This window comes from Falco biarmicus, chromosome 8 (genome assembly GCF_023638135.1).
Source record: "Falco biarmicus isolate bFalBia1 chromosome 8, bFalBia1.pri, whole genome shotgun sequence".
NCBI classification, from domain to species: domain Eukaryota; kingdom Metazoa; phylum Chordata; class Aves; order Falconiformes; family Falconidae; genus Falco; species Falco biarmicus.
The window spans coordinates 49291578-49310714 of NC_079295.1; the positions used below are offsets into that span (position 1 = coordinate 49291578).

The 19137-nt window shown below is 38.7% G+C and overlaps 1 protein-coding gene across 1 annotated transcript in view; it reads left to right on the top strand.

Annotated features, from left to right (window-relative positions):
• The window catches only part of SLIT3 (slit guidance ligand 3), a 531450-nt gene that overhangs the window by 350245 nt on the left and 162068 nt on the right, over positions 1 to 19137 (top strand). Inside the window, exons 11-12 of the mRNA XM_056349923.1 lie at positions 7043 to 7114; positions 13310 to 13381. Coding sequence (XP_056205898.1) covers positions 7043 to 7114; positions 13310 to 13381 — 144 coding nt within the window. The remainder of the gene's footprint in view (positions 1 to 7042; positions 7115 to 13309; positions 13382 to 19137) is intronic.

Here is a 19137-nt window from a genome sequence, read left to right on the forward strand (position 1 = left end):
GTAAAGCAAATATCCAGAGTCTTGTTTGTTAAAAAATATTCCTACTTGTTTACATTTATGAAATATAACTATGGGCCAACTATTGCTTTCCAATAGACATTGTAGAAACTGTGTGTCTCTGGAGGAGACTTCAAGGTTCAGATTAAAAAAAACAAAACCAAAAAACAACAAAAAAACCATCCACAACCAAAAACCAAAACAACCCCCCCAAAAAACAATCAAAAAGATAAGAAAAAGTGCTCAGCAGAGGTCTAAGGTTGAGTGAGGCTCAGAGCAGATGCTGCATTGTTGAAGTAAATACAAGAACCTTATCCTTTATGCAGCACCCTGTGGAATTGTCTCCTTAGAGCCTTCTGAACTGGAATCACTGGATGTCTAAAAAATCCAAGAGTGCAATCCATGTTTCCACTGGTTTTGGTACACCACATCATCTTGGAAGAGCAAATGCGCCTGAACACGTGCATACTGATTGAATGAAGGATGCAATTAGGCTGCATTTCAGCAGTATGGAGTTGGAAATTGCCAAATCACTCCAACCTAATGATTCTCTCTTTTTCTTGCATTTATGTTCACAGCCACATGCCTGTATACAGGTGGAATTCTTTCTGCAAACTCTGATCCCATGTCCACGTGACCCAATGCAGTCTGCTGAGATGGAAAATTGTCTGATCTAGAATAAAAGCTGGGAGACATTGTTTTGTATTCTGCCCTAGAACAGCTTCTGTTTAACCTTTAACATCCTCACCGCTTGTACCCACTGGTGGTGGCTCACAGGGGAGCTCACCTGAAGTCCCCACTTTTACATCTGGGCACAACCCACAAACAGTTCATGCAGTTGTGGCATTGCAGTGAGAGGGAGCTCAGGCACTGGCAGCATGCTCAGTGATGCCTGCATGCTCACTCCAAGAGTGAAGCAAGGAAAGAAATGAATGAGACTGGCTGGAGAAATAGCAGTGAAAGGTGATGAGAAGGGCCAAAAATTCCAGCTGGGAATGTAGAGTATTGAGTGGTAGATGGAGAAACCTCGAGGTCTGGCAGTATATGACTGCGTTCTGGCTGTTTATGTTAATATAGAAATTGATGTTATGCTAAAAGCTGTTTTGCAAAATGCCAGTCTATAGATTTTTCTGATGTCTTCCTGTTTGTCTGTACCACATTTGATTCAAAATTAACATACAACAACAGAGCTGGTAGATTTATAATGTGACTGCCATTACAAATTCAGCATTTACCAGCAGATACCTGACCAACTGCTCAAATACAGAGTTGTGGCAGCTTAAACTAAATTCACTGTGGGATTCAGTATCACTAGCACAACTTTTAGATGAACGCCGTTTTGTCAGGGAACATATCAAAACATCTGGTTTCATTCTCAAAGATGTCTTTCGGTGGGCAGAATTACCTCTGTAGCTTCCTAGGTATATTTATGTTGAAAAGTCACTTCATTCTTGATAGAATTTTGTCTACTGAAGATCTGACCTTAAGTGAATAATTAATAAGCAGTCCTTTTCAAAACTACAGCAGGAGCTTGACAGCTAGACCCTGAAAATCAACAGCAAACATTGGAATATGAAGGGAGACTCTAGTTGTCACCTCGTATTAATATAGGCAGACAGTTTACTGGCTCTCAGCTCTCGAGTTCCTGAGGCAAACTCAATGAGTGGGATTTATAATACATATTATTAATTTTGTTTGGAAATCATTCAGGTACTACGATGAAAGGCAGCCATATAAAAGTTTTGGAGAACCATATGTGTGTCCAGTTTTTATAGTGGCAGTAAAGTCTTTGGCTGATGTAAAGATTGAAGGCTTTAACTGTCTGTTAAAACAAGCAGTTTGCACAGATATTCAAAATGCTGAACGTCCTGCCATTCCAAAACACTTTGTTTTCTACTTGTCAGAGAACTGAGGGGTGAGAGGCAGAGCAACAAGAAGGCCATTCCTCGGTCATGTAGGTCCGTAAACACTTTCTGAAGCAACAGGACTGCAGGTTTTTTGCTTTGCATTGCGCAGAGAAGTGCCCTACGTGGTGCTGCAGTGCTGTGGTGTAAAGGGTGATACTGTGGCTTCTGCATTTTTCACTGCAGAATCAGCCACAGCAGGGCAGGATTCCTTCCTTTCCACCAAGGGTGCCTCCTGTCCAGGGCTGCCATTGGGTAAATACTTCAGTGCAGTTACCCAAAGCTGTTGTGCATGGTAAAAGTAAAGAGTAAAGCTTATCTATCAAATGAAGAGGCAAGACTTGGGTCAGGACAGGGATCAAATCTAGCCTATATTTGTAGTAAGACCAGATTTTAAGTATGGTTTATTCGTCTTAAATACTGAAAATACATCTGTGGACTTTTCTCCATCAGAGTCCAAAATGTACAATAAGAGGTGTAAGTCCAAAAATATGAGATAAATCATAGAAGCATAGAATGGTTTGGGTTGGAAGTGACCTTAAAGATCATCTAGTTAAGATCATCTACAACCCTGCCTTGGGCAGGGACACCTTCCACTAGACCAGGCGGAATGTAAGATAATGGTCCAAGCAGCTTTTATAATCCAGTTGTTCTCACTCCTTGGCAGGGAGGAACAGTCTCTCTCTGGATTGGTATGTGCTATAGAAATTTTCCTCCTTCCTATTATAAATGGCTCTCCCAAGCCCTGGCTTTGTCACTGTGGGGAATGTGCATGCTGTTTATTTCCTGCAAACAATCCTTAACCAGCTCCCTGCAAATCCCTGCTTATGGGACAGGAGAAAAGTGAGGATTTTGCCCTTCCCAAAAACCTTCACACAGGTTGTGTACATCTTGCCAGCCATGAATGTGCTACAGGTTACTGCTACACTAATCTAATCTAATGCTTTCTCTCTCTCGATTTATTTTGGTTACTGGCTGCCTGAGTGATACAAGCCTGAAAGATCCTCAGCCCTGGGAACAGAGTGACACAATCCAGGGAGCAATCTGGCTCATTCACTTCTTTCGCTGTCTCCCAGCAGGGAAGTTCATGGCTGCCCAATGCAAAGGGATGTTTCTGACACGTCTCAGGCAAGAGCTCAGTGGCACTGTTAGTAGAGCATGGCTGTCTCATTTGTAGGCTCTGTTCATCTGACAGCTAAGAATTACCAGTACTGATGCTTCACTCCCTCTCTTTTTCTCCAAGCTAGTGATTTGTCTATGTTATGGGTAGGTAAGCTTGACAAAACATTACACATTAGCAGCTGAGACGGTGTTTCAAATGGGAAAATTGCTAGCAAACTGCTCCATTAGAGACGCAAATAACAAATTCTTTCTTTCCCTCAATGAAAGAGAGATATAGTTAAGGCCTAAATTAATACGTCTGTCTGCCCCACTCTGCAGGAGGAATCACTCTTCAAGACAAATGGCTTCGTCACTCGTGAGAGCGTGGGCTGGTTCTGCTAAGGCTGCATTAGGCAGAGTTTTTTTATCCTTTGTGTTTTGCCATCCTGGGTGTGAGCAGTACAGGCACCAGATGAGGAGTTGATGAAAGGATTTGCACCTCAGTGAACTTTGAGATGGATTAGTATGGGAATTCAAGTGCTTACTCTTTACTCTGGGATAGTTTCTCATATTTGATGGCAGTTTCCCCCTGTTTGGTTTTTTTTTTTCTCTTTTTTCCTCCAATATGTTTACTTTTTACTCTAATTGCTGCAAAGTCATTCAAAGAGAGTGGGAAGAAGGAGGGCTTTATCCTGTCCTACATCATGTTATTACAAGAAAAATGCATCTGAATCCATTAGGCCCCTCATACTTTCCAATGTCTGATAATATATTAGAGGAGAGAAAGGAAATTGTTCTTGTCCTTTGATGCTGATGTCAAAGACTCTAAAATAAAGCTTTGAGAGGCAGACAGAGCATTGCCATGTGTCAGAAGTGGGGAGATATGCTTCAGCTCATCTAAGTGATACAGCTGGCAGCAGGTGACATGGTACAGTGAAATGGGTAACTGAAAGGAGGAACAAAAGCCCCTGAGAGGTTTGAATGTGGCCAATTTATCAGTTTTCTGAATTGTACTTGTGGAGTCTTTTAAATAGATGTTATTATGAAATACCAGAGGGAAATCGAGGAAAATTTTACTGAGATAGGAGAAATCTTAAACATGGGGTATACACAAAAAAAACGAACTCGCTGAGGTTGCTTTGCACTAGCACAGGTAGTTTTATAGTGTATGACAGCACTTCACAGCATGCAGGGATAGACCATGAAAAATACAGTTTTCCAGGGGTCATGTTCTAGGTAAACCAGGTAATTTTCTCTGAAATAAAATGTGGCTGTAAAATTTAGATTAGCTTTTCACTTTTTTGAGAAAAAAATTACAACACTAGATAAGAACTCCGTTTGTCACTCTATTTGGAAGATGGCACCTCTAGCAGCAGTTTCCTATTATATCATGAATAACACTGGTTTATAATTAAGCTTTCATCACCTAGAAATTGCCAGCACCCCTTCTGGCAAAACCTAGTGTTTCCTAGAGATTTTTAATGCTATACTGCCCTTCACGTGTCATTTATGAGCTCAGAGGAGGTGAACGCACAAAGTATTAGTACAAATAATTTGTTTTCTGTTATTTATTTCATATAACTGCATTGTGTTTTTCAGCCTATGTCTGCCAATCTGTAACATGCATTTGTGAAAAAATAAATGAAAGTCAAATGAGTACTTTGTATTTTTAAAATACCTGCTTATTTAATGCTGCACTTTATTTAATGTTCCAAGACCAGCTGCATTTTGTGCCCAAGTTGCAATCCACCTACAAACACACCCTGATGAGAGCACGCAGTACTGCTTTGTTGCTTCTCTGGTAGCATCTGCACAATGTAGTACAATGAGCATAGTGTGGTATGTGTAGCCTTTAGTCCTTCATTTACAAAGAGCTTCATACAATAAAAAAATGTAAGGTGTTAAGGTGAAAATATAGCAGCAGATGACAACAGCCTTGTCCATCTATTTCTGTACAGGCCATCTGCTGCAAATTTAGTAGGAAAAGGTGAAGAATTCAGTACTGCTTCAGAAGGTAGCTCTCTGAATCAACTCTTTCTACATTCCTCTCCACATTTTCTAGAAATTTCATTTTTTCTTATCAGTCAGGATCTGTGGCTATTCTGATTTTGGCTTTTTTTGCCCTTTGAGGGCAAAATTTCTGTGTACGTATTTCCACTCTTGAGCCACTAAAATTTCCATGGAATTTTAAGTGCTAATAAAACGGAGTCATGTTCTTCCCAACCCCCACTGTATTTGAGGTTCCCTGTGAGGACTGCTATGCTATGCTTACGTGCAGCATGTGTGAACCCCCAATTTGCATCCATAATGCAAAGAAATTGAACAGGCATGGCCCTTTTGTTCCTAGAAGTGTCTGCACAGAAATACTTGGGAGGAATTAAACACCAAACTGGCAAGCTGACAAAAAGCCTTTATGGGAAGAGTATGTGTACTGCTAATTCTGGTGACAAACACCCAACAATAGTAGCGTGCTGAAGCTTACAGCAATTTACATTTCGCTGTGGACTTGCCAGAAATGAAGCACGTTATATTTAGACCAACTGGAAAGGAAACCTCAGACACTAATTCAAATCACAAAACTAGGGATAGAATTAACTCTGATCACAACCTTTAAAATAGACTGCTAGAGAAATAAGAGTGCATGCACATAGACTGTTCAAGTTGACTATGCAAGTTTTACAATATTCATTACGTAGAGTATAACTGAGCTGGCAAAATATCTTATTTTCAAGGGGGCGGTTTGGGGGTTTTTTTGTGGATTGAAAGCACAGATCAACAGAGGAATACACTGTACAACAGAGGGTTGATGGACCTTACACATTTACTCTGCATTATTCCCAAATCCTTTAAAAATCATGATTTAGTTTTCTCTGCATCTCATTTTATCTCCATTCCTGGTTTTAACATTTTTTCTCCCCTCTGCATTGCTGCAGCAGCTCTAAATGACTAGACTGAATTATTCCATCATTCCAGTATGGTTTTGTATTTCAATTCTAAACCATTTCCAACCACAGATTTTTGCTATTGAAACTGTTTCTTTTTATGACATTTTTGGAAAAAATACACAACATTTGAATAACAAGTAAAAGCTAGGTAAAGTTGGATTTTGCTTTTAGTTCCAATTCTGATTGTAGGAATTTAGCTGCCATAGTAATTTTAATTAGTTGTATGAAGATCCACTTTTACATTTCTAATTGAGATTAATATTTAGGGTTCATCTGAGGAGAAGACAGTCATTTTAGCAGGAATTTGGGGAACTTGCTGACAAAGACTTGAAAATACTTCTGGGAAGGAACAGAAATTAATCTTAGTGGATACTGTATGCAGTATCTTAAAGCTGCTTACGGTTTATGTTAGTGATACATGCATTTATGATACTTCATAAAGAATATTTCTTTCAAACCAAACCTAGAAATGAAAACAGCAGCATTTACATGTAGTTTGGACCATATTTTAGAACACCTTCAGTATTTTGTATTTAAAATGGAAAGATACAGGGATCTTTTTGCTTTGCTTTAACATAGACACTCCCCCTCACTTAAAAATCTGGATTCATATTACAGTTAATTCAAGTTTGGTTTTTAGCATGTTCCTACAGATTTTTGCTCCTGAGTCACCCTGATAGTACTATTAATCTGCTTATTAAAATTTCACAACTTTAGCTTTTAGTTTGGATAGCTATGTTCTATTTACAACAGCTAGTCAAGAAAAGCATCTGATTTTTCTACCTTAACCTCGATTAAGTAGTAAGAAAAATATGTCTACTAATTTTATTAATTCCATGAGCTTTAAAGATGAAATTTCTATAGCCTGAGACTTTTTTCTGTACAGATTTAGTGTAATCAGTGAGATGATTTTATTTTCTAAGTTTCTAAGTTTATTTTCTAAATTTTCTCCATTTACTGGCTTTCAAAAGAAAAATCTGTTTCACATAAAAACTCTTTTGTTTTATATTTATATAAAATATTGCTATCATGTTTAATGTTATTCCTGTCCTATAATTGTGTAGTTAACACATATATTACTTTGTTTGTTTTCAGACGTTTGGAACAAAACCTCATCAAAATCATTCCCCCTGGAGCTTTTACTCAGTACAAGAAGCTTAAGAGAATGTAAGTTTTAATAAGACCAATGTGCAAGAGCAATCATGATCTTCTAGCTTCAAGTTCAATGTCTTTATTTTAGAAACATATTGGCAATTTCTATGTTGAAATCACTGGGGATTGCACAAATAATCTCTTCAAAGTGTAAGCAATAGTGGAATTTGGTTCAGGATGCCTAACAGTGCATGAAATCCTTAATAATGCGTAATTTCACTTCCTTTTATAAACAATGTGAACTAATTAGTTGCTAGTCTATTCAAACTTCAAATCTACTTCCTCAGAAAAGATTTTAAGTCATATTTTTTTCTCATTCATTCTGGTATCTGTTTGTATCATTTCAGTTTAGTTGCCCCAGCCACAGCAGGAGTGTGTATTCTTGCGAAGTAGTTAGGATTTTTCTGTAGTGCATTCAATGTCCTGATGTTGGAATGGTTTGATTGTTTACAAGAAAACAAAGAAACCTGCTGGAGCTTATTTTCTCTGTTTCTTAATCACCAGTAGACACCCAGATAATTCTTTTCTTAATAGTTCTTGTGTTTTCTCTTTGGATTTTAAAAAAATAATCCTAATTTGTAGCAGCATTCTCATGCAGATAACCTGGGCATAATCCCTGGTCAGCGTTTCTTTTCATTTTTAAGTGATATATGAGACAAGTTGTGACAGTAGTACAACAATAAAATGGTAAAACAAGTTACTCCTCCTTCACTGTAGTATCATGATGTTGATGGGTACCACTGGACCAGTAACCTCCAGAAGTCATTCAGGCTTTGTGCCTTTACAGTTCTTGTTTTCTGATGTGAATAATACTTACTGGAAATAAGAAACTGTCAGCTCATTTCACAGAAGACACTGGATTATCAGATAGCTAATTTTTGGGGGGACTGAAATGAGCTTGTGCTACACCTTTGTATTTAAGGGTAAAATTATGTGTTTGCCAGTTCAAATTTACCAACTTCCTAGAGCTGGAGAGCTGTAAATATGGATGTTAATATTTAACAGGTCAAATCATCAATCTTACAGAGTCTCTGTTCTTCTGTCTCACTTTCAATATAGCTGTATGTATTTTTAAAGAAGTACTGTATTAGATAGCAAGACGGTAATTTCAGTGAAAAATGATAGATCCCTTTTCAGTGATCTAACTTGTAACTTTTTCATTATTAAAGTCACTACTTATTTCTTTCTGAGGTATGACTAATTTTAGATTTTGGCAATGTTTTACTGTCTTTTCATTTTTCATGATTGGTGAACTCTAGTTTTATGGGAGTTGACCAAAAAAAAATGTTCTTTAACTTGACTAGCTGCTCAACCCAATGCAGCACTTACTATGTGAAATGGTTAATGTTAGAATTTCACAGCAGAATTCCATTAGCAAGTTGTGTTAACAGCTTTCTGGAGTATAATTGGCATACTCATTGAGACCTGAACTCATAGTTAAATAGTAAGTTATTGTGCCAGATGATCTGTATCAAAGCTTAGTTAATGTGACAGCATTTTGTGGAAAAACTTGGGATAGGCAGTTAGGCTGCAGAATGTCCCGTAAGAAACATGATGCTTTGCCATTTGGTTATTGACCTGTCTCCTTGTTAAAGTTTTATTCCTGCTGGACAGTGAGGCTTTAAATTGGGTATCACTATTGTTACATAAAGTTTAATTGAGAACATTTGTTCCACTGTTTGAAGAGATTATTGACATCATCTTTTCAATGTGCAAGATTGACAGTATTGTTAACACAAAACTATACTTTGGCCAAGGACAACCTCTTAAAACAAAAAAATTATCCATCCTTTTCCTTATAGAGGAAAGACATGTTTGAAGTCACGGAAGTCATGAGCCTTTCTTAATTTCTTTCACTTTGATTTCAGTGAGCAGTGCAATAGCATGAAGATTATTGATTTAATTAAATTATGCCCTACCCAGGGTACAAATTAAGAACAACAGCAGCAACAGCAGCAGAAGCAACAACAACAATAATAATAATGATAATAATAAAATTCAGAGGATAGTACTAGCATAACATTGTTAATTGTATTGTATTTTTCTCCTTCTTGTAAATAAATATTCAAGAATGTTAGGAATAATAGACTGCTCACTTGGAGCACTCTCAGTATTTTGATTGTTTACTGATTATTTCCTGCAAGATTATGCAGTTTCGTTTTCTTAAATAAATGGATAACTGAGATTAATTTTTAAGTAAGAGCCAGTTGTCCAAGATAATCTTTATATGCCTTGATATTAATAGGTCAAGATGGTAGCAGAAAATGTATGTATATTAATCCAAGAGTCATATTTGCATCTAGCTCAAGTTTGCTATTTAGAATGTCTTTTTAATAGCTTCCAGGATGGGACAGTAATTTTGGTGATTGAGTTTTACCAAAAGAGCTGAAGTCCTTTATGTCTTGGACTTCATCATAATTGCCCACGTCTTCTCACACAATTAATTATGTAAAGCTGAATCTATCTGTCTCGGAAAATTTGGCACCTGTAGACTTCAAATATGCAGTTGAATTATACAATCTGGGATGATGGTTCCCCTGATTTTGGGGCAAATGTAACAGGACCTAGCTCTGTGCTCAATTATTCAAGGGCTTTAGAAGAGGTTTGAGGGGCTTGAAGGAGATACGTCTCATCTCCAGAGATAGAAGTTGTCATTATTGCATGAAGAGTCCAAGCCCAGACATGCCATTTTGAATCCATTTACATAGCAGTTGTGCTTGTACCATAGTTCTTTAACTTCTAGCCTGTGAGTTCCAAAGCTTATGGCATTACCTCTCATTTTGTCTTTGCTTTTCTGAGGCTCTTAACTAATAAGTTTGTAGCACAAGACCGAGAGCCAAGTACATGGAGCCACTTTGAAAGATGTGGTTGTGCCTCTCTAGCTCTGATGCTTGTAGTGACATTTCATGTTGTCAAATTAATTTACCATATGTTAGAAGAAAACACATTGAGATTTCACAGCCTTCCCAGTAGCTCTGTAGCACTGCTACTTTTGTTAAGCAACTTCTGAAAACGAAACCATATATGACATGGATTTTTGCTGAGTACGCTTGTCAAGTGAGAACGGTCCATTTTACATGTTTAAGATAATCAAGTAATCTGTTTCTAATAATGTTAGTCAACAGAGGATATTCATCTAATACTATTAATAGTTTTGCATTTGGCTGTATCTAAAAATAAGTCTCTTTTGTTTCAAAACCTTTTACAGTAAAGACATTTAAGCCATACAGTTATATGTTCTACAGTGACTCACAGGGTATCCTTGCTCCCCTGATGCAAAGTCAGAAACAGTTTATGTCCCTAACTGGTAACAGCACAGCCACTCTCCAAAGTGTGTTCAACAGCCTTTGGAGAAAGATCTCTACTGTGCTGTCAAAGGTGCAGGGAGACTAGTATGAGCTGACTAATGTATTCCCTGCCTGGGTGGAATCCTGATAGGTTTTTTACATTTTCAGCTAAAGAGCCACATTTCCACTGAGTGATTCAGATGAACATGAGCCTTATGTGATGTAAATCGAATTAGTTGTGCAGGTTAGAAAAAACCATATCTCTTTGTCTTGCTGTAAATCAAGCACAGAATAAGATGATCTTACCAAAGCAGACCAAATGAAGGGAACAAAAGTACAAGGACATAATTGAATGCCATTGCCTCAGTCAAGTCAGAAGGAGATGGAGCCTCCTTATCCAACAGCAGTGGAGCTTGGGCTCTAATGGAAAGGAAATAACGTGTCTAATTATCTTCTAATGCTGATTGTAGTGCATCTGCATGAAGTGAGTGAGTGTCATCACCCAGCATGGCATTTATGCACGTTCAGGCACCATTAGTTATACACTCATTAGCGTCCGGACATGGGGAGAGAGAAAGGGTGGAAAAGTGGAAATGCAGCAAATCAATAAAATAGTGCTGAAATACTTGTTTCAAAAACTAGATGCCCCTTTACAGATGCTTGTCATTGTTCATCAAACTGATGATTTCATGGGCTGTAACAGTTTTTAGTATGTTCCTCAATAAATAGATAGCACAGATTCACATCAGACTTCTGCTTAGATAAGAATTAGTAGATAAAAAACAGCAAATGCTGCCAGGCAGTCTAAATAGGTTTCACAAAACCCAGTATAAAAATAAATATTCCTGCTTTCGTTGTCACAAATTTGGCTGCCGTGAGTTGAACTGAAGAACCAGAAACCTTTATTGAATGCTCTCCTTGTAGGCAGGATATTGTAATAGAAAACATCAGTAGATTGCAGAGCAGTTGTTTCATGAGCCTTATAAAAGAACCAAAGAAAATCCCACTTTATGTGGCTAGATTTGAAAACAGTTAGAGGACTTCATTAAAATTTTAACCAGCAGAATTTGTAGCTCAAAACATGTATAGAATGGGAAACCTTCTTACTTTCCAATTCCTACGTTATTGTTCATGTGTCGTTTATTTAGAGTCTGACTGGGATCCTCAGCATGTGCTCCAGGAGAAGGAACAGTGAAGATGTACCTGACATTTTACTCCAGCTTCAGCTATCAGTGAAAAGATTTGATACTACTGATACAAGCTGATACCAACTGTCAGTGAATGCAACGAGGTGGCTTAAAGTTACGCCTGTAGCTAAGCACCTGATTGAACTGACTGACAGAAAGATTACTTTGCAGTGACAGTCATGATAGGGCACCCAGTTCTGAGCATCTGGGTCCCAAGTGTAGTAAATGTGGCTCTATGTATAAAGAAATAGTGGCATAGTCTATATTTATTTTTGTGTACTTGATTGGTTATGATTAAAATTGAAGGGTGTTTTCCAATCCAGGAGCACACTTTGCCTTGAAAATGACAGCAGGCTGTAGCTGAATTCCACTCACGTCGTGGCTGAAAAGGGTGGAATCTTGCTGGGGTTCCCTGACAGGGTCCACGATGCGCTCAGTGTTCCCCACAGTGCTGCTGGCTTCAAAGAAAGGTCCATGATTTCCATTCAGATGCTTGAAGGCTTTCCCTAGTGTCTGAAAGCTCTAGGCCAGGGGTCCTCAAACTTTTTAACCAGGGGGCCGGCGCGCGGATGAAGTAAGTGGCAGGCAGTCATCTGCAGCTGCTCGGTTCCCCCCCAACCCCCGGGGGGGGCGGGGGGGGGAGATTCTGTAAATACCGGGGGGCGGATTGAGGACCCTGGGGGTCTGTATATGGCCCACGGGCCGTAGTTTGAGGACCCCTGGTGTAGGCAGACCTGCCAGTGCTGTGTCAATCTTCCTCTTGCCTGCCTCACCAGAGCAAGGTCCTGGTAGAATTTGATGCTGCTTCTTTCCTCTAGGCCACTAAAACCCAGCCACCACTGGTACAGTGCCAAACTCCTCGGTGACACTGGTGCCTGTGTTAGGATTGGGAGCTGAGTAGTCTGTTTCCCATCCCTTTCCCACTGGTATTAAAAAGAGATAGTGTGGGAAAATGTAGCGGAATGAAGCTGGGTTAATTATAATTGATAATATACAACTGTGGGTTGGCGCCAGGGGCGGCACATTGGCCAATGTAGATAAGGTGCAGCTGTGGCTGGTTCTGTTAAGTGGTTGAGAGCCGATGAAGAGAGAGCAGCTGAGGAAGAAGAGAGAGAGGAAGAAGCAGAGAGAAGAGAGAGCAGGCCCTGGATGAGGCAAGATGATGTGAAGGCAGCAGAGGGACTGTATGTAGTGTATGCTGGTATGAGATGGTAAAAGACCTTGTCGCAGCTTGATAGTTTGGAGAGCGCTGCGACAGGAAGTCTTACGTCAGAAGAATGTCATCATCATAAGAGTGATAGAGGTTCTTCCAAAGAACCTTTATGCTTTGTCACAGGCTGCTCCTCGTGCTCGATGGCCACCCCACAGAGTTACAATGTGATGTCCATTCTTAATAGCACTTATTAACACATAGTTTTATCAACTGTGTTTATTCGATAGGCTGCCTCACTGTAGTTATTCAAAGCTATTCATAAAACTCTTTGTTTCAATGTCCATAAAATGAAAGACCTTATTAACAGGGGAGCTGCTGAATTACTGAGGCTATGGCCTGTTGTGCTGACCGATGTTTTTCTGCTCATTCCTGGAATTTGTCCTTACATAGCTCATAATTTCTCTGAGGTAATATGATCTTTTAATTCTGTTTTTGTACCCAGTATATTCTTCTAATACAGCTAAAATCTTTTCTTCAGATTCCTGTTTACAAATACTTTTTTAATCTTCCCCTCTCTTTACAGAGACATCAGCAAGAATCAAATATCTGACATTGCGCCTGATGCATTCAAAGGCTTGAAATCTCTCATTTCATTGTAAGTAGAAAATAGAACTGAATGGGCATTTGGGGAGAGCTTTCATGTAAGAGAAATAAAAATGATAATGTGCTGTCTGGGAGAACTTAGGTTTGTGTGCAATTGCCAGCGTGCGTGAAGCATCTGGTCTTTTGTAAATGAAAAATTGGTCATGAAGGTTAGGAGGAGGAACTATTTACACATCTCTAGTATATTCTTTTATATATGGATACCCCCAAGGTTATGGACTTGTTCACTTCTTCAGATCAGTGCATTTGTTGTTCTACTGTACCTGTGCACCTGCAGGCTAATCCATGCCCCTCAACTCATGGCACACAAAATCCTCATCATAGCTCAGGCAGTATTTGGTGGTGTTAATCAGGGAAGGGTTAGGGAAAATACTTCTATACTGAATTTTTCTTCTTTATTAAAGAACTGAAATTGCATTCTCTTGTGAGTTTTTTGGCTTATTTGTTTTTTGGACTTTTTTTTCAAACTAGTTCGGGAAGAACTTAAGCTCTTAAGAAAATGTTTATATTTCTGTAATGTGTATAATTCTGTAATTACTACTTTATTAAGCTGGAAGGGGACTAAAATGTGACTTCATACAGGAGATAAAAGGAAGGTAGGATCTCTTCACAACCATTTGTTTATCTTTATAGAACACAGAAACTGTTTTAGCACCAAGTTGAATTTAAATGCAGCTATATTTCAACCTAGCTACCCACAGCACTATTAAAACGATGGAGCTTTTAATATGGGTAAAAGGAGCAATACAAGGTCAGAAGCTGCATATGGAGCATGAACTAGAACAGAGTGTTAGAAAGAGCCCCAGGTTGAGAGGAGAGGGTAGCTCAACTGGAATGATATTTACCTGTGTTAATTTTACAGTTTTAAAACATTTAGCTCATTAATATTCATATAAAGCAGCTTGATTTTTTTTAAAGTGTAGTTTATTTCTAAAAGATGCCATAATTTTATTCTCTGAATACCAGATAATTCTAACATCTGTATAACTTGTTGACTAGTGCTAATATTAGAAGATTATTCAGTACTAGACTTATATGTTGCAGTGAACTTCTGAGCCAAAATGCAGAAGGATGGGCCTTTTTTTGTGCCCTGAATCCAGCTGGGAGAATGCCAGAAATATATATTAAGTGTTGCTAGCCTTTGTTGAATAGTTAGGGTGGTGTTATTCAACATGCTGTGGAAATGGTCAAATCCCTCAATGCTGCCTGGAAACGATTCAGTAAGAGAATGACATTTACTGAACACTATAGGTTTTGGCTTAGTATGAAACTGCTGCTGATGCTGCAATGCTACAGCTTTCTGTTCTTGGCAAACCTTCTGGCTAGGAGCAAGCTGGACAGGCAAGACATTTCTACTGGAGTTGACTTCCTAATGCAGAAGTTATTCAGCTTTAGCTATAGCTAATTCAGATACCCCCAGGTGGCCTCAAAAGTGGGACAGAACCTATCAGAGTGGACAGACAGGAAATGAGAGTATAAACTGAGCAGGAATTTAGTGTTTTGACTTGCACACAGAAGCAAGTGAAATGACTGTATTCTCTGCCCAGTCATCCAAAATTATATTGTAAGTGATGTTTAAATATGTTTATATTCAAGTGGGTAAAAGAGTGCTGAAGTTAAAGCTAGGAGGTTATAGGGGGGAAGAGAGATGGCTGAGAGAGGTGAGTTGCAGCACAGAAAGGCCACATTAAGGGAGCTGCCTCTGAGGAGTCTTTCTTTTGTTCAGTGTTTGTCTCTACCTCAGTTTCTTTCTACCACAGCCACACAAAGCTGTTGAACACACAGTCTGTTTCTCCTCTCTTTGACATGATGGTTTCTTGGACAGTATCAGCTTCAGCCTTGAAACTGTCAGCCGCCTCCTCTAGGTTCAGTTGTCCATTGTACTTGCCATTGGCTTTTACTTTCTTTTTTTTTTTTTTTGCTCTTGCTCTTCTGTTTTGCTCTTGCTGTTCATTGCTGTTCATTGCAGGTGGGTCTGTTAGGCAAGAGTTAGTTCCCAGATGTTTCATGACCTGTCACCCAGACCTCTGGCAGGTTCTTCCCTGCTGGTCGCTTCTGTAGTTGTTCAAGTTTCTGAATATTTATAGAGCAAGGTTCTCTGCTGTTCTGTGGAATCTGGGTTTCTCTGAAGAACTGTCCCTCAGGCTTCTACTTCTGAGAAGTAGAGGATCTTCTTTTGTGTGATCTCTGCTGTAGCCACCAGTCCAGTTCTGTCAACTACAGAAGGACGAGTAAGTGCAACAGAAGATTACTCCTTTGAAGTGCCAGCCCTCCCAATGAAACCATCAAAGGGGAACAAGGAGGTAGAAATGAAGTAAGACAGTTCTTTTACTAGTGTTTTCTCTTCTAAGCAGCTCAGTCTTTTTGGTGCCTGAGGCCCCAGTAACTTTAGTCAGCTGCATGCCCTGAAGGAACACCGCTCTGCATAGAATGCTTCAGCTCAGCAGAGAGTAACTTTTACTTTTCATGTATGTAAGTCAAATGTGATTGGTGGTGTACATTTTAATGAGACACCATTGGGGTTTAATCTGTGCACAGAGCAGCTGGACTTTTCAGCTGAGTTAAAACAAGAATAAAGCACGGGAATATATTAATGCACAAGTGAAAGTAAGCGACTTTGTTTCCATTAAAAATGAAGTACTGCTGTACTGCCTAAAATAGTTGCTTTTTTTCCCCCCTCTGCATTATTCCCATTTTCTGCTCCTCCCTTTACTCCCTGCTTGCATGCAATTGCAGTGCTCCCTATGGGTCTAAGAGAGCGAGAGTGCTTATCTGGAAGACAGCCAACTTTGTTAGTATAGCTGGCTAATGGAGACCTATATATAGTGGGTTGCTACTCTACTTTCTTCTGAAGTTAACTTAGGTTAGTGTTTCCAGGCAGAACTGTTTCTCAGAGTGCTCTGCCTATTGTACCTATGTAGAGATGGAAGGAAAAAAATGGTTTATTATAGTTTTTGAAGCACAGAAATATTTATTACAGGAGCAGTTTCCTCTTAAATGTATAAAACGTAAATCTTTTAAAAGTGCTAAAGTTATCCATACGCTAGCAGGTTCTAAGCTTATGTTTTAAATCTATATATTTTCTCTAACAAGAAATCCACCTTTGGGAGTCAAACAGATCACAAAATCTTAACACTTGAAATAAACCTTTTCTACCTTAGGTTTTTTCTGCATTTAGCAAAAGAAAGGCAAGCGATTTCCTTGTAGGGACTTAAGAGTTTTCCATTTACACAAACACAGGGGGGGAAAAAAATGTTGTTTTCTCCATGCCCATTTTTCAGTGGGATTTTGTTCCCAATGCTTACAATGACTGTGTGGAACAAAGAATTGCTACTTCTTTTTCCTCAAGAAATATTTGGGCATGTATGTAATTTCCCCCCACCCCTGCTTGTGACAACAGTTAAGGAACCAGAATCATTCATCTTCAAGAAAACTTTTTTCTTCTTCCTAGAGGTTTCTGGCTTTTTCTTTTCCCCTTGTTGTGTCAGATGCAGGTGGCACTGTGAGTCACTGGTCAGCTCTGGGTCTGTATGTTCTGTGGATTTAATTCTGTTATAGTGTCTGAAGTTGCCTTTCAATATTTAGGCACTAGGTCTTAGATCCTCTAGCATATTTTTAGTATGAACCAAACTTCAAACATATTTATGGATAAAACTGAAGATACAGTAAGATCCAGCCTCTGGTCTTGAGCGAGCGCAGTCGTGGAGAGCTTGCTATAAAGCTGTTGTGGAGAACGGAGGGTGTTGTGGATCAAGGCCTGAGGTAAAGGGTCTTTAGTTTTAAAGATGCTGCTGTGGGATTTGGGAGGAAGAAGTTATGATGCATAATTTCAGTGACAGCTATGGGGCAAGTAAACTGCTTATCTATACCGAAGTCTCCCCTCTTGAAAAATGTGGAAGTTTTTCTCTGTCTCAAAGAGATGATACAAGGGTGTATACTTTGAAGGCTGTGAGATGTAGTGACACTGCAGTACTCGGGACCATATGAAATATCCAAGATGAGAAACAAACAGAATTATTTGAATCGAAAAACCAGTAAGCAGTACAGGTGTACGTAAGCTGTGGTAATGTAGCTGTGGCTTTTGTGTTGGAGGGATTAGTCTTGCCATCCAATACTTATTTCCGTATAAACATGGGAACAAATAGTACCCTTGCATTGAGAAGTGTTGCAAATTTGGTTGATTGCAAAAGAATGCGTTATCTTAATTTTAAACAAAAATTTGAGAAATGTTCTTTGTAGTATGTGGTGTTTACTTTACAGAGCTAGAATTGCACTTTGGTGTTGGAGTGGTTAATAACTCAGTGCATAACATGGGGGCTAAGTTATGAGCAGTTTCACGTTTCAAGGTTGCTGTGTGCACTTTCTGAATTAAATTAATTTTTCACTTAAGCAACTCAAAATCTGTCTAATATCAGTGAGAGGATTGTATCAGCATTTGATTATTGTTAATAGTATCAAAGATAAATGTTATTTTTAGGGTCAGTAAACTTTCCACAAATGTAGGTTTGGAAGGCCATATCCAGACTGTCTGGGGATATTTTATGAGATATGACAAAACAGTCTAAGCCTTCAGTGTATTAAACTGAATGAATAAATTTCAGACCACTGCAGAGGGAGAATTCCTTTGCTTTTGTTCATATACTGAATTAAGCTAGTGAACAATTTAAAAGCTTAGATCAGCCTGGGCACAAAGACAAGAGACAGATTTTGACACGGCAGTCCCATTTAGACCATCATCTCCTGGGTGATGATGTATGTGGTGTCATTCATGGTGATTTGAAATCTACAATAAAACACTGTCTATTGCAATAACTGCCAAACTTATTTTAAGGTAACAAATTACTTTAGATAGTTTTACTGTGATTTATTTAACCTAACTTGTTCTGAAGAAATATGAAATAGTGCAGGGGAAAAAGATTACATGTCTAAGTTTCTTTCAGATATTAGAAATTTATTGCTGTTTTTACCCCTATCAATTCCTCGTCTTTTGAAAACTTGAATACTTACTGAGCCTGTGCCATTGTACATAGCTTGGGAAACATAATTCTTCCTAGCAAGAATTGTTTTCACAGTCTGAAGGAAAGCTAAAACCATCCTGAGGACTGAAAAAGACATTGCACAAAGTCAAATTTTGACATTTCAGTAAAAAGGTTTCAGTCAAGCCAAAATAAGGGAACACTTAGCTCAAAACCATATGGTCTAGGGCAAGAGATTCTGTGCTAGACTTCCATACCCCCAAAAAGGTCTGTGTCACCTTCCAGGGAAAAATATCTTTATTCTGACTTAACGAAGCGGCTAAATTGCAGCTACATTTGCATGTAAGGTGGGCCGATGAACTGTAAAATGAAGACAAGATACCAATTATTGTTTCACGTCCTTAGAAGGTGGTATGCTCAACTTCAGTGCATATGAAAGGCCATGTGTTAGTAAAGTCTTTGCAAATTCCTTAATTTTAAAATTATGCAAGAAGTCATTGTGTATAGAGACGGTGAAGAATCTGTGAGACTTTGATGTTTCAAGACCCTGCCACTGAAGGTTTGTGACATGCTTAATTACATTCTCACCCAAGATGACATACTTGTTGCTATGTGTGCTTCCAGTGCTTTCTTTGTCTGATATGTCCCAAGCTTCTAGATGAATCTATGCAGTGACTATTTTCACTGTTTAATCTTTTAACTATTTAGAACATCAGGTGGGTTGATCTGCAAAACTTGAAGTTTAGTATTTTTTGATTGGTGGTTTACTATT